Raw genomic sequence first — 14210 nt, 5'->3', positions numbered from 1 at the left:
CATTTCCCAATATTTTAGTTCCTGCCCCATTTGCCTCAGCGCCAAAACTCGGAAAGGAAAACCTCCGGGCCTCCTACAGCCGTTAGAAACACCTAACCGACCTTGGGAAATAATCTCCATGGATTTTATCACTGATTTGCCCAATTCAAAAGGACATAATTGCATTTTAGTAGTGGTAGATCTGTTTTCCAAACAAGCACATTTTATTCCGTGTACTGCTGTACCCACCGCGCGGAAATTGGCGGATTTATTCTTAAAACACATCGTAAAATTACATTCTTTTCCGTCCAAGGTGATTTCGGATCGCGGCGGACAGTTCGTTGCCAACTTCTGGCGGGAGCTTTTGCGAATGTTGAATATTGAACAAGGAATCAGCTCAAGCCACCACCCACAAACCGACGGGCAATCCGAAAAAACTAATCAAATTTTAGAGCAGTTCCTTCGTTGTTATATTAATTTCCAACAAGATAACTGGGTGGATCTTCTCCCTCTCGCGGAGTTCTCATACAACAACAGTGTGCATGCTTCCACGGGAGAGGCTCCTTTCAAGATTGTATATGGAGCTCACTTCAACCCTTTCCCGCTGGACGCTCCCCCTCTCCATTCCTCTAGCTCGCCGGATGCATCTTCATGGTGGGGGGAGGCCGCTCAACAATGGACTCTTATCAAAAAACACCTCGAGAAAGCCAAACAGGATTACAAAAAGTACGCAGATCGCCATCGTGCGGCCGATTGGGATTTACAACCTGGGGATCATGTTTATATTTCCACCAAGAATCTAAAACTAGCCCAGACCAGCCGAAAACTAGCGCTAAAGTTCCTTGGACCTTTTCCTGTGCGCAAGGTAATCAATAAAGTGACTGTTGCAGTAGATTTGCCCAAGAATTTGCGCCATGTTCATGATACGTTCCATGTCAGTCTCTTAAAGAAAGCTCCAACCGACGACAACTGGCATGTCAAAGCTCCGCCCATCCCTACTCTAATAGACGACCAAGTACACTATGAGGTGCAACAAATTCTGGACTCGAAGTTCAAACGTAAACAGCTGTTTTACCTCATTAGGTGGAAGGACTTTGATTCTGGTTATGATGAATGGGTGAACTCTGTGCATGTTCATGCTCCTAGGTTAACCAAAGCTTTTCATACTCGTTACCCATATAAACCAGGGGGGGATCTATTTTAAGGGGGGCAGAATGTCAGGTCCAGTGTATATGTAAACTGTACTGACACCATTTTCTAATGCTTTTAGTGTTTAAGTGCTTTCCCCACAGGTGCACCACTTCCCAGGCAGATTTCTCACCGGAGGAGATTGTTTTGTCTAACACCGTTCCACCAAGCATTGGCCTTGAGAGAGAGCAACTTCCCAAGACTGAAAGATGTTGTTTTGAGAACTGTGGGGGGAGGCTGGTCCAGCTGGGAACTGTTACTCTGTACCTCATGCTTTGCCCTTCATTGGTAACAATGATCGTGTACCATCCTGAGTCTCCTATTCAGGACAGTGGACTATAATGGACCTTTTCTGCAGTAAAGTTTCCTTAATCAAACAATGGACTCCTGTTTGCTTGTGAGGGGGAACCTGTAGGAAGAGCCTTATTTAGCCACAGTCTGACAAAAAGAATGAGGGTGAAATGACCAAACGTCTCCTTGTCTTGCCAGGATGAGTTTGTGTCTGCATTCCGACAGGCGGAGCGGAGGAAAAACGCCCTGTCGGTGATCAATTCTGCAATGCGGGTCCGGTTCCAGCCAGGCACTGATGTCATTAAGGATCTGGCTATCTTATACGGAGGCATCGGCTACACCACCGTGAGTGCCCGGGTCACCTCTCAGAAGCTGCGAGGAAGGTACGATGGTCCTCTGGGAATCCTGACAGAACAGCCCTTCTTGCTAATAGGGGAGGTGGTTAACTCTAACCGTTTCCCAAACAAACATGAGATAGATTTTCCATATTTAAAGTTTGTCTTCAGGCATTAAGAGGAGTGTCCTGAATTGTTTGTTCCAAGAGTTTCAAAATGATGTTCAATAAATTTTCTCCAAACCACAACAGGGAGGGGGGAGAAGAATTTCATCTTCAGTGAATCTGTGGTAAGATTTTTTTAATGTTTTAAAATCAATTTGCTGGTATAATGTTTCAATATAAACAACTTGTGGACTAAAGAAAGGCCCGTGCCTGTAGATGCTCCTTTCAGAGCCTTTGAATGCAGTTTGTGAATGAAAGCTGTTTTAAGGGTGCTCATCATACATAGTATAATGAAACACGCCTTGTCCCCTGGCAGTTTTAGCAAGAGGCCCAAACAGAGTTTAGATAAGAACAGGCCCCCTTTGCAGCTATACTTATATACACAAGAGTTTTAGGTATCTGTTTTACTTATTTGATGAGTATACTATCTTTAAGAAGAGGACTGATGTGTTACGGATTCAGGTTGTAACCTGACAACATTTTACATGCCTTCTTTGTGTGGCACTTGATTTTGTTCTCCCTTTACTCTTACACACACTTGTCTATGATGCCATCAGACCAGCGGCGGTAGGGCTTTTGCTTGGGTGTCTAAGCTCTGTGGTGAAAAATGACTGGAATGCCTTTCTCACGCTGAGCCACGTGGTTGCATATTCACATCGGCCACCCCTTCCCTGCTGTGTCTGTACAATGGTGCATGTCTCAGTGCAGCGAGGTTTGGGATTTATTCCTTATCCCCTCTCTACTGAAACACTGTTTAAAGCTCCCTATATGCTGACATTAAGTTGACTGGTGCCACCTGGTCTTCTTTTTTATATAAGAATGTTTTCATGGGTAAAGAAACAGGACTGGTTTGCAAGGTACGTTGGTGCCACGAGGTGAGAGTATCCATCAGGTCTGCTGAAAGTTGTGGGGTCTATTTCCACAAGCCCTTGTATAACTTGCATTTAGGAGACGACTAGCAATAAATCCCTGGAACCCAGTGCTAGGGGGCGACATCGAGGGAAGGCCTTGGCCTCGGCGGCCTGTCCTGTGGCCTGTTTGTTGGCCCTTCAAGGCGACTGGTCTCTGTGCAAAACACGGTGCTGGGCTAGGTAGGCCGCTTGCCTGATACAGCAGGGCTGCTCTTCTTACGATGGTGGGGGAGGCTGTGTTTGATCAAAGCTCTATTTTGATTTTTTGAAAAGTAAATGGACAGTGAATAATGTGTATTTTTTCCACAATAAAACAGTTAGGCGTTGCCTTTTTAAAAAAAACTTGTGGAGACCGGAATTGAAGGATAGTAAAATGCCTGAATACCATCTAACTCGAGTCTGTGGACAAAATTATGGCCGTTTCCACACTACTCACCTTCTTCCGGAACAGGGCGCAACGTCGTGAAAAAAATGTGAAAGATAGCATCATCTCACGCAGGTTTTGCATGACCTGCATCTGACGAAGAGGACTGTGATTCTCGAAAGCTTATGCTACAATAAAGTTGGTTAGTCTTAAAGGTGCTACTGGACTCTTTTCTATTTTGCTACTGCAGACTAACATGGCTAACTCCTCTGGAGGAGGAGAAGGGGGAGAAAAGTGCCACTCGCCACAGCGCCCACCTAGATCCACTGTGCTGGGGAGGCAGCAAAGCGGGGTGTGCTTCTCCAACCCAAGGACTTGCCACAGCCTCGCAACCAGCAAAGCACCCTGCCTTGCTCTCACTCTCTCTGCATCTTGGGACAGATGTTCCAAGATTAAATACTGAAACATGGATATAGTACAAATCTGAATACAGGTGGTGGTGGGGAAATCCCCAGAAATGGACATGAATGTGCTTTCCTCAGCTGCGGCACACGCGCATCCGCCGCCCATAATAGCACTTTTCCTGCAGCATGTGGACTTCTGGGAGCATGACGCAGACACACCAGTCAAGGCAGCTGAACAGGCATGCGAATGGTGCTTCATGATAGTGGGATCACAACTAATGCCATCATAGCACAATAAAGTGGGAAATTAAGCACGTGTGGAACCGGCCCCAGATGTTGTTGCCAGCCAATTGGCTTCCCAGCTATCCCCACCAAGCAGCAGTGGATAAAGAGTGAAAACCCAGATAATTCTTGGATATTATCAACAAAGTCCCGTTATGCCTTGATGGAGGGACTGTGGCGGTTTGTTTTATACGAACTCCAGTGTCCTCCCAAAAGCAGAAAACAGAAACATCCGCCTTGAAATTATGCCACCCCAATCTGTAATATGGAAGCATGAAAGAAAAGCCCATCAGTTGACTCTTCTCGTGACCACTTTTTCTTGAGTAAAATTCTGGTATTTCAAGGCTGTCTGTTTCCTCTCATTCCTTTTCCTCAGTAAAGCTTCAGTCATTTCTACCACAAAAAGGTTTTTAGAGAAAATATTAGTGGATAGTATGACAGTTATTCCACTAAAATAATGCACAAAATTGCAAGATATACCTGACAAGCCAGTCTAGATCTATATCCACATAGTTTAAGCTTCTTATCTACTATTCCATCAATGAACCTTCACACATTTTTAACCCAGTTTCTTACAGTGAGTCATTTGTCTGAGACTTCCATAGTTATCATACCATAATAATCGAACCCCTTTATTGGCATAACAGGACATGCATATGCACAGTCAGCAAAGAGACAAAAAAAAATCCCTTGCCCCATCACTTAAACCATTCTTCTCCTCTTCAATGCACAACAAAGAAATTTAGCCACAGATTCAATGATCCCAGTGTTATGTGTGGATAGTAAAAGGTGTGTTTTACTGTCGTCCAATTGACCTTCACGATTTTGAAGCAAAGGTTCTAGATAAGTGGCGTGGATATCACAATACAATAAGCAGTACAGGAGAACATGTTCAGTACTTTCTATATCCCTCAAGCCACAGGCACAGTAACTTGTGGAGTAAGGGATTTTCTTAAACCTCCCATGGAGTACCGCAGAAGGAAGAACATTAAAGTGCGCTAACATAAATGCTCTCCGAAGGTGAGGGGAAGTCAAACCAGAAAAATACTCTGCCAAAGAACCATTAGAGGAAATCCCCCATCTCAGAGGGGAACATCTACCAGAGGCGAGGCTCCTAAGTTCTTGCATCTCAATATCTACAAGTCTTTGTTTAATCAAAGCAAATGCAGGCCTCTCGGAAATAAAAACTAATTCATCAAGGCAAAGCCCGATTACAGAGATTTTTTTTCCTATATCAGCTAACCATGCAGAAGACTGGGATTCAGTTAGCATGTATGCAATAAGACTATTGGGGCTGCTCCTGAAGTGCAAACGTAGCCAGAATTTAATTGTTAGAATCCAGGCTTTTGTCTCTAAGTGTCTAAGGTTGGTCTCCAAACAAATAGCTGCATAGGGCACACATGACGGCAGCCCTAAAATTTTCCTTAGAAAATTAGATTGTATTTGTTCGGCTTTCTTTATTGTGATCCATAGTGGAATGCCATAGAGCAGTTTAGCACTAATTTTATGATTAAACATTTTAAGGGCTGCTGGGATATATTGATTTGCTGCCTATGCTAAGGTGGGGAGGGAGGTGCGCGGAATGAAGAGACCAGACCCGGTGCTGGGTGAAAACAGGCCACAACTTTATTAGCATAACAATGGGAGCATTGGCGCAGCATGAGGGGCAGATCCCAGAAAGCATCGGCTGGCCCGCCTGCCAGCCGGAACCCACCCCCCTCAGCCATGCTGAGGGGGGGACCCAAGGAGTGGCATATGGGGGAGTCACCTGGGTGTACACCCCTGAGTGGCCTCCCCTGCCACCTGGGGGTGAGCTTTCCTGGCCGCCCCTGAGCCGGGCGGGCCCTTCCATCGCTCACCCCCAAGATCCCTTATGGGAATCCCCTTAGAGGGCCTGGGCGCGCAGGCCCTGGCCCCCCCGAATGAGATCTGCCCCGATGCCCACCGCAAACGAAGTTGTGACAATAGCATAAACCAAGCCAAAGAAACAGGGAGAGGAGGGTGGGTGATCGTCCTCTGCCGGCGACTGAGGAGGAACGCGGCCGGCAGCAGAGTTAAATAGGGCGGAGCCGGACCTGAGGGAAGACTGCAAACCTGCAGTCCGTTCCCCAGGCCCCGCCCCCCCGATACCCCGGCCGCCCTGATTGGGCGGCCGCGGTTTAAACTGATTGGCCGGGCTCGCCCCTGGTCGGACGGGCGAGCCCTGCAACATGGACGCCGCCGCCTCCCTTCCTCCCGACGCGCCGGCAGCAACCCGGGCCCAGGTAAGTCCGGGCCCATCGATTGCTGCCTATGCTAAGGTGGGGAGGGAGGTGCGCGGAATGAAGAGACCAGACCCGGTGCTGGGTGAAAACAGGCCACAACTTTATTAGCATAACAATGGGAGCATTGGCGCAGCATGAGGGGCAGATCCCAGAAAGCATCGGCTGGCCCGCCTGCCAGCCGGAACCCACCCCCCTCAGCCATGCTGAGGGGGGGACCCAAGGAGTGGCATATGGGGGAGTCACCTGGGTGTACACCCCTGAGTGGCCTCCCCTGCCACCTGGGGGTGAGCTTTCCTGGCCGCCCCCGAGCCGGGCGGGCCCTTCCATCGCTCACCCCCAAGATCCCTTATGGGAATCCCCTTAGAGGGCCTGGGCACGCAGGCCCTGGCCCCCCCGAATGAGATCTGCCCCGATGCCCACCGCCACAGGAGCCCCGACGGGGCTCCCCGCCAACGCTCCTATCTTGAAGCCAAGACAGCAAGGCATCCCTGATGTCCTGCAACCAGATATCATGACCCCAGCTGGAGAGATGGACCCCGTCGGGCCGGAAAAGGGGCTCCAAGCGATGCGAAATGTCCGGGTGACCGACAAAGAAGGCCCCCCGTTCCTTGATGAACTGCTCCACGGCCCGGGCAAGCCTCTGCCTGATGCCATCCACCTTCCTGGGGCAGCGCGCCCCCCGCCAAACGCGTCTCTGTAGAAGGTCTGACCAGAGGAAGTCCGTACGCGGGAAGAGCCGTAACAGGTGGTCCAGGTCAGCGCACAGCGACCGCTTCAGCTCCGGGCACTCCCGCTTGCCGATGTCGTTCTCGCCGAGCTGAATCACGATGGCATCTGGCGGGCCGTGGCGCTGGGCCTGGTGCGTCAGCGTGGGAACGAGGGCGTCCCACAGCATGCCCCGAACCCCCATCCAGCTGATCTGAAGCTGGTCGTCCAGACCAAGATGTTGACCCCAACCAGAGGCCGCCGCATATTGGCCGGCCCAGTGGACAATGCTGTGGCCGCACACCCACACGATCTTCCCCCTGCCTGAAACAACAACAACACAGACCATTAGCAATGAGCCTCCCCGAGGGGGCGGATATAGGAGCGAAATGCGCTGGAACGCCAGCGGCCAATGGACTGGATGGCAGGGGCGGGGAGCCCCAATCCGGCGGCAACGGTGGCAGCCCCGATGCGGAAGGAGTGAGTGCCGAACCGCATGGGGGGGAAACCTGCATGGCGCAGACATGCCCTCAAGACGGAGGCAAACTGGTATCGGGTGAGGGGCAACTTATCCTCATGCGCGAAGAGGGGGCCAGGGAAGGGCGGGCGTAGTGCCAGGTATGCCCTGATGGCCCGCACCGGGCACAGGTGCCGGCCCGCGGCCGCCCGCAGCGTGACGGAGGCCCCCCGGCCGCGCTGGTCGGTCTTCGACCGCCGCAGGCGGATGGTGGCCCGGCGGGGGGAGCAGGTGATGTCGGAGACAGCCAGGGCCCTACCCGACATGTCGGACCGGGAGCCCGAGGCCACCTCGCTAACGCGGAAGGCACCAAAAAAGGTGATCAGGAAAGCGGCCCGGAAAAGCTGTACCTCGAAAGCGGACCAGCACAGGTTGGGGAGTGCCTGAAGGACCCGCTCCAAGATGGGAATGGTGATGGGGCGCCGGGGGTCAGGGGGTGGGGGGGCCAGCCTGGCCCAGCCCTCGAGGGCCCGGCGAGCTAGGAAGCAGTTGCAAGGATCGGGAAGTCCCTGCGCCTTGCTGAAAAATGAAATGGCTGCCAAATCCCTCCTCATAGTCCGGGGAGAAAGCCCCAGGCCCCTGAGGTGTGCCAGGTACTGCAAAACCAAGTCCTGTGACGCGGGCCAGGATCCCTGGCCGCCCGCCCCCGTGGCGAAAGCCTGAAAACGGGCGGCGGCCGCAGAGTAAGCCCGGAGGGTGGAAGGGGCCACTGAGCATAATACTCCCTGCATCACGGAGTCCCTCCAATCGCCCACAGGTCTTCCGGGAAAGGGTCGGGCGTGCGACAAGCCTCTGGAGCCAGCGTGAAGAACCTCTCCATCTGGAAGCGAGATAGTGCGTCGGCCAACCCGTTCTCCACACCTGCAATGTGGCGGGCTGAGAAAGTAACGTTAGCAGCGAGACAAGTTAACACGAAACGGCGGACAAGACGCATGACCCGCTCAGAGCGAGAGGACTGCCGGTTGATGACCTTCACCGTGGCTAGGTTGTCACACCAAAAGGTGACTCGCTTGTCCCGAAGCACAGACCCCCAGATAACGACCGCTACCACGATTGGAAAAAGTTCTAAGAACGTGAGGTCCCTGAGAATCCCGGAACCTTCCCATGAGGGCGGCCAACGCTGAGCGCACCAGCGCCCATTAAAATACACCCCGAACCCCAGGCTCCCTGCTGCGTCAGAGTGGACCTGCAAGCCCGCGCCCAAGTCCAGGGGGGCCTGCCAAAGGGAGACCCCGTTAAACCTTGACAAAAACTCCAGCCAGACCCGCAGGTCAGCTTTGATACCCTTATTAAGCCGAATGCGGTGATGGGGGGCAGAGACCCCCCGGCATGCCCTGGACAGCCGAGAACAGAAAGCCCGCCCTGGGGAGACCACCCTGCATGCGAAATTGAGGTGGCCAATGATGGACTGAAGCTCCCGGAGTGTGCATTTTTCCCTGAGGAGTGCGGCAGCGATGAGGGCCTGAAGCCGGGCCAGCTTGTCTGCCGGGAGCCGGGATCTGCCTGCCACTGAGTCCAACTCAATGCCCAGGTACGTAATGCAGGAAGAGGGGCCCTCCGTCTTTTCCTGCGCGAGAGGCACCCCCAGCTTGTCGGCCAAAGCCTGGAAGGAGCTGAGGCGGTCGGCGCAAACCGAACCGCCGGGGGGGGCCATAATCAGGAAGTCATCTAAATAATGACAGATGAAAGGGGACCCCATGCGATCCTTGGCTGCCCACTCGAGGAAGGTGCTAAAAGTTTCGAAGGCGGCGCAGGCCACCGAACATCCCATGGGCATGGCCTTGTCGACGTACCACTTATCCTGGAACTTAAAGCCAAGCAAGCAGTGGTCGAGCGGGTGAACAGGGAGCAAGCGGAAGGCTGACTGAACATCGCATTTGGCCATGAGGGCACCCTGCCCACATGCCCTGACTAGGCGGACGGCCTGATCAAATGACGCATACCGGACTGAGCAGAGCTCGGGTGGGATCAAGTCGTTCACCGACGAGCCCCTGGGATAGGATAGATGGTGTATCAGGCGAAATTCGCCGGGGGTCTTCTTTGGGACGACACCCAGGGGGGAAACCCTAAGGTTGGGGAAAGGGGGGTGCTCGAACGGGCCTGCTATCCGACCAGCCGACACCTCCTTAGCCAGCTTGGCCGCGACCACCTCTGGGAAGTCCCTGGCAGACTTTAAGTTGCCAGCTGTGGTGGCCACCCGCGGGCCGGTGAAGGGGATCCTAAAGCCCACTGAGAAACCCTCCCGCAGGTATTTGGCGGCCTGCCTATCGGGGTAGCGCGCAAGGAGGGGCAGGAGGGCCGCCAGGCGGACGGGGGTTCTGGCGAGGCCCAACCCTGCAGTGCGAGGCTTAGTTGCCGCCGGCTGCGGCCTGGGACCCAGAGGAGGCCGGTCCTCCATCCTTTCGGGCAGCTGTAGCGGAGGACCGGCCCCCACGAAAGGGCTGGGATGGGGCGGCGCCCCGCGAGCACGCAGGGCGGGCGTGAGGACACCCGCATGAGTCACAGTTGTGGTCAAAGCGGCATTTTGGACGGAAGCACCTGCCCTGATTATATTCCCAGCAGGGGCCCCTGGGCCTGTCGCGGCGGAAAGACCAGCGCGTGCCGCGGGACCCATCCCCCTTGCCCCTCATGTGGGGCCCCACCAACCACAGCCACAGCTTCTGATTAATAAGGTCCCATCGGGCCCGGGGGTTGTGCGAGGCCCTCTTCCGAAAGGCCTCGTCGTAGTCCATGGCCGCCTGCTCCCCGGCCAGGGCGCGGGCCCGAAGGACGTTGCTGAGGTGGTTGGAAAGGTGCCATCCCCTTTTAGGGTACGCCACCTGCACCACCCCCATGTAAACGGAAAAGCCCTCCAACCAGTTAGCAAAGCTCCGCTCGGCTGCGGGCTTCCTATCGGCCTTTTTGTCCCTCTTGGAAGAGGGAGCCGACCTGCCATCCTCTGCCTCCGGTTTCAGCAGGGAAAAAATATCCATGTAGTACCCGTTGAGGATACGTTCCCGCACTCTGCGGGACAGGTGGAGACCAGGGGGGTCCTCGTCATCCAAGATTGATGAGCCCTGGGCGGGGGCCTCCCCAGAATCCCAGACCTCCCTGGGGGCACCCTCTCCCCCCTGGTCCCCTGCCCGCCGCCGCGCTGCCCAAGCTGGTAAGCCCGGGACCCCCGAAGCCGCCTCCCAATAATCCCCCCAGGTGGACCCGTCCTCGGAGGATGAGGACTCACCTGAGCTCTCCTCGCTGTCTGATTCCTGGCGCCGACGCCGGCTTCTCTTCTTGCGTGGCTTCCTTCCCCTCTTCGTTGGCCTCCGACCTTCCCTGCTGCTGGAGTCCGAACTGGGAGAAGAGGCCCGAGGCGCATCCCCGCTTGGGGCAGGCCGCTCCCTCCCTCGCTTGCTGGCCCTGCTGCGTTGGGGGACCTCGACAGGCCCGGGAGCAGGCTGGCCCGCCCCGAGCCCAGAGTTCCCCAGCTGCTCGACCCGTGCGGTCAAAAGCTCCAGAGCCCGGCTGATGCCGCTTAATGACTCTGGCACTGAAACACCATTGGGGAGAGCCTGCGCTGTAGCCCGGGGGGCTGGCCCCTGCCCTCTCTGCCTTCCTCCTTCTGCCCGAGAGGCTGTTGCCGACCTGCGGGGCTTGGGCGCCTCCTTCCCTGAACCTTGAGCCCCCGTGCTGCGGCCCCTTCTCCTCGTGCCCGAGGGGGGAGGAGGCTGCTGCCCCGCTCCCCCAGTCTGCTGAGGAGCGGGAAGTGCGCCCCCTGTTTGGGAGCGGCCAGCAGTAGCCGACCTACTGGCCCTCCCTGTGGGGGCAGAGCCCCGACGCCCCCCCCTGCTGGTGGAGGGGTGCTTGCCCTTATTCGTTGTGGAGGAGCTGTTCCCAGCCCGCCCGGCTGGAGCCTGGGCCGGCCGCTTGCCTTTTCCCCCCGCCCTGGACGCAGAAGGGGCCATGCCTTCCTCCCTTGCTGCTTCACCCAGCCGCCCGCACAGACGTCCCCCGCTGCTCTGCCGCGCCGCTTCCTGGCCGCTAGGCACGAGGCTCAGCTCCGACCTCGTGCCCTTGCGTTCTTCGGGCGCTCCTTGCCGCGGTGTCTTCAGCCGAGCCTGGGCCGTCGATACTCCGTCGCTCGGGACGAGGCGCGAGGTTCAGCTCCAACCTCCGACTCTCCCGGGCCCGCTCGGTCTTCTGCCTCCCGCTCGCTGCCGTCGATGATCCACTCCGATCGTCCTCTGCCGGCGACTGAGGAGGAACGCGGCCGGCAGCAGAGTTAAATAGGGCGGAGCCGGACCTGAGGGAAGACTGCAAACCTGCAGTCCGTTCCCCAGGCCCCGCCCCCCCCCGATACCCCGGCCGCCCTGATTGGGCGGCCGCGGTTTAAACTGATTGGCCGGGCTCGCCCCTGGTCGGACGGGCGAGCCCTGCAACATGGACGCCGCCGCCTCCCTTCCTCCCGACGCGCCGGCAGCAACCCGGGCCCAGGTAAGTCCGGGCCCATCGATTCCCTTAGTGTAGAAAAGGCGAGTAATCGCTAATATGTTGTTGTTCACAGATTTTATCACTTCTTTTTTGCGAGTTACCCAACTAGCTTTATGGTGGAAATAGACTCTCAGGTATCTAAAACTTTTGACCTGTTCGATCACTCTCCTTCTTATATTCCACTTAACCGGTTTCCAGATTTTCCCAAAAGCCATGATTTTGGATTTATCAAAATTTAAAGTCAATTTGTTCAATTCACAATAGTCTAAAAAGCGAGATAACATCCTTTTCATTCCTATTTCCGAGATAGACAGGAGCACCGTGTCATCTGTATACAAAAGCAGCAGAATGGGCATTCTTCCTAGTTTTGGATTGTGACCATCAATTCCTTTCATAAAGGGGGCCAAGTCATTTAAAAAAAGATTAAATAATATGGGGGGCTAATATGCATCCTTGCTTAACTCCAATATTAATTGGAATATTAGGAGTTCGATCATCATCCTTGGAGCATCTAACTTGACATATGGTTTCGGAATAAAGTTTCTTAATCAACAAAAGCAATCTCGCCTCAATCCCCACAGAAGATCTCTATCAACAGAGTCAAAGCCCCCCTTAAGACCTAAAAAAGCTACATATAATTTAAGCCCCTTTGCTTTTGTATATTTATTCACCAAATGACTTAGCACAATACAGTGATCTAGGGTTGACTTCCCCTGACAAAAACCAACTTGTTCTGGGCCTACAATCTGTTGTTCTAGTATCCACAACTTAAGTTTGTTTGCCAAATATCTTGCATACAACTTCCCAATAGTGGATAAAAGGCTAATCGGCCTGTTGTTACTTGGGAGTTGAAAATCACCTTTTTTAAATATAGGAGCCACTGTAGCATTCGCCCATGCTTCAGGTATTAAACCTGACTTATCAATAGCAGTGAACAAAGTGGCTAAAAAGGGCGCCCACCACTCTGGTAATGCTTTAATAGCTTCAGGCGGGAGTGCATCAGGCCCAGGGGCTTTGCCCGGATCAATTAACGCAATCAAGGTTTCAACTTCTGCAGCCTGTACCGGCAGCCACTCTACACAATCGTCTAAGCTATAATCAGGTTCTTCTACGATGTTAACTCTATTCACCTGAAAGATCTTCAAGAAATATTCATACCAGGCATTTACTGTTATTGAACATTTTACAGAACCATTCTTGCTCATAGAGTTTGAGATTAATGCCCCAAATTTCCTCATATCATTATTTATTGTGGCTTGGAGGAGGGGTTCCCAGCATTTCTGCATAAAGGCTTTTTGCTTGTCTTTGTATAATTGGTGTAATACAGTTTTAAGCTCAAAGTACTATTTCGGGAGACACTCTAGGTTCAATTCCCTGTACTGATGATAGACAGAATGCACTTGGGCCTTCATACAATGGCATTCCCTATCAAACCAACCTCTCATGGATACCTCCCTTACTCACTGTTGCTGCTCAGGCTGAGACCTCAAAGCTTTGGAGAGTTTCTACATAGTTTTATCATACTCCTGAAGCAGTTCAGATGTTTGGTTCAAATTCCTAGCTAATGAGACGAATTCTTCTAAAATTATGTCCAGCTAGAGTCATCACACCAATAACACCACTGGTTTTCAGGGTGTTTTTTTTAACAGTCTTATAGCAAAACAGGGATGAATTTACACCATGAACTAATATTATATATCTAATTATAAACTGGCACATACAGTGTGGATCAAAAAAATCTGCAAAATTGAGCCAGAGACAGGCAGGAAGGTTTCTCTACAAACCTGAAGGAACCTGCCTCCGAGTTTGCAGAAAAATGTGAAATCCAAACCAACCAAACAAACAAACTAATAAATTGGGGATTAAAATTCCGCAAAATAATACCTGCAGCTTTAAGAAAAGAATGCCCTCTGACACTATGGTCTGAGATCTCTTGGGCATTTTAGGGGTTGCTAGACAACCACAAAAATATTGCCCAGTCTTCCAAGCTTTGGTTTCTGTAAAGCAAACCTAAGGCTGGGGGTGTTTTCAGGGCAAACTCCCTGTGGAAAACTCCCTGTGGAGTTTTCAGGGAAAACACCCTGTGGAGCAGCCAAACTCCCTGTGGAAAAGATCTTGTTCCCCTCCCCTGTCAAGTCTCCTGATAGAGGATGAGTTGCTGGGGGCAGACCAGGAGGCAGCCACTGAAGACTGACTACCCACACATCTTGGTTGGGCCTGACAGTGGCGGCCACTGTGCAACTGGGCTGGACATTTCCTGGGGAGAGGCTGCCAGGGGGGCGGGGTGGGTGAGAAAGCTGAAGGGGGGACTGGTAGAAGTAGGTTGGCTATTCGGTGGA

At 53.2% G+C, this 14210-nt stretch overlaps 1 protein-coding gene across 1 annotated transcript in view; it reads left to right on the top strand.

Moving 5' to 3' along the window:
- LOC129324994 (aldehyde oxidase 3-like) overlaps nt 1–14210 on the top strand; it is a 123929-nt gene that overhangs the window by 58791 nt on the left and 50928 nt on the right. The window contains exon 14 of the mRNA XM_054972477.1: nt 1657–1841. Coding sequence (XP_054828452.1) covers nt 1657–1841 — 185 coding nt within the window. The remainder of the gene's footprint in view (nt 1–1656; nt 1842–14210) is intronic.

The sequence above is a fragment of the Eublepharis macularius genome, chromosome 2 (assembly GCF_028583425.1).
Source record: "Eublepharis macularius isolate TG4126 chromosome 2, MPM_Emac_v1.0, whole genome shotgun sequence".
Lineage (NCBI taxonomy): Eukaryota > Metazoa > Chordata > Lepidosauria > Squamata > Eublepharidae > Eublepharis > Eublepharis macularius.
Note: the sequence above shows the minus strand (reverse complement) of the source record. Positions and strands in the feature narration are given on the sequence as shown.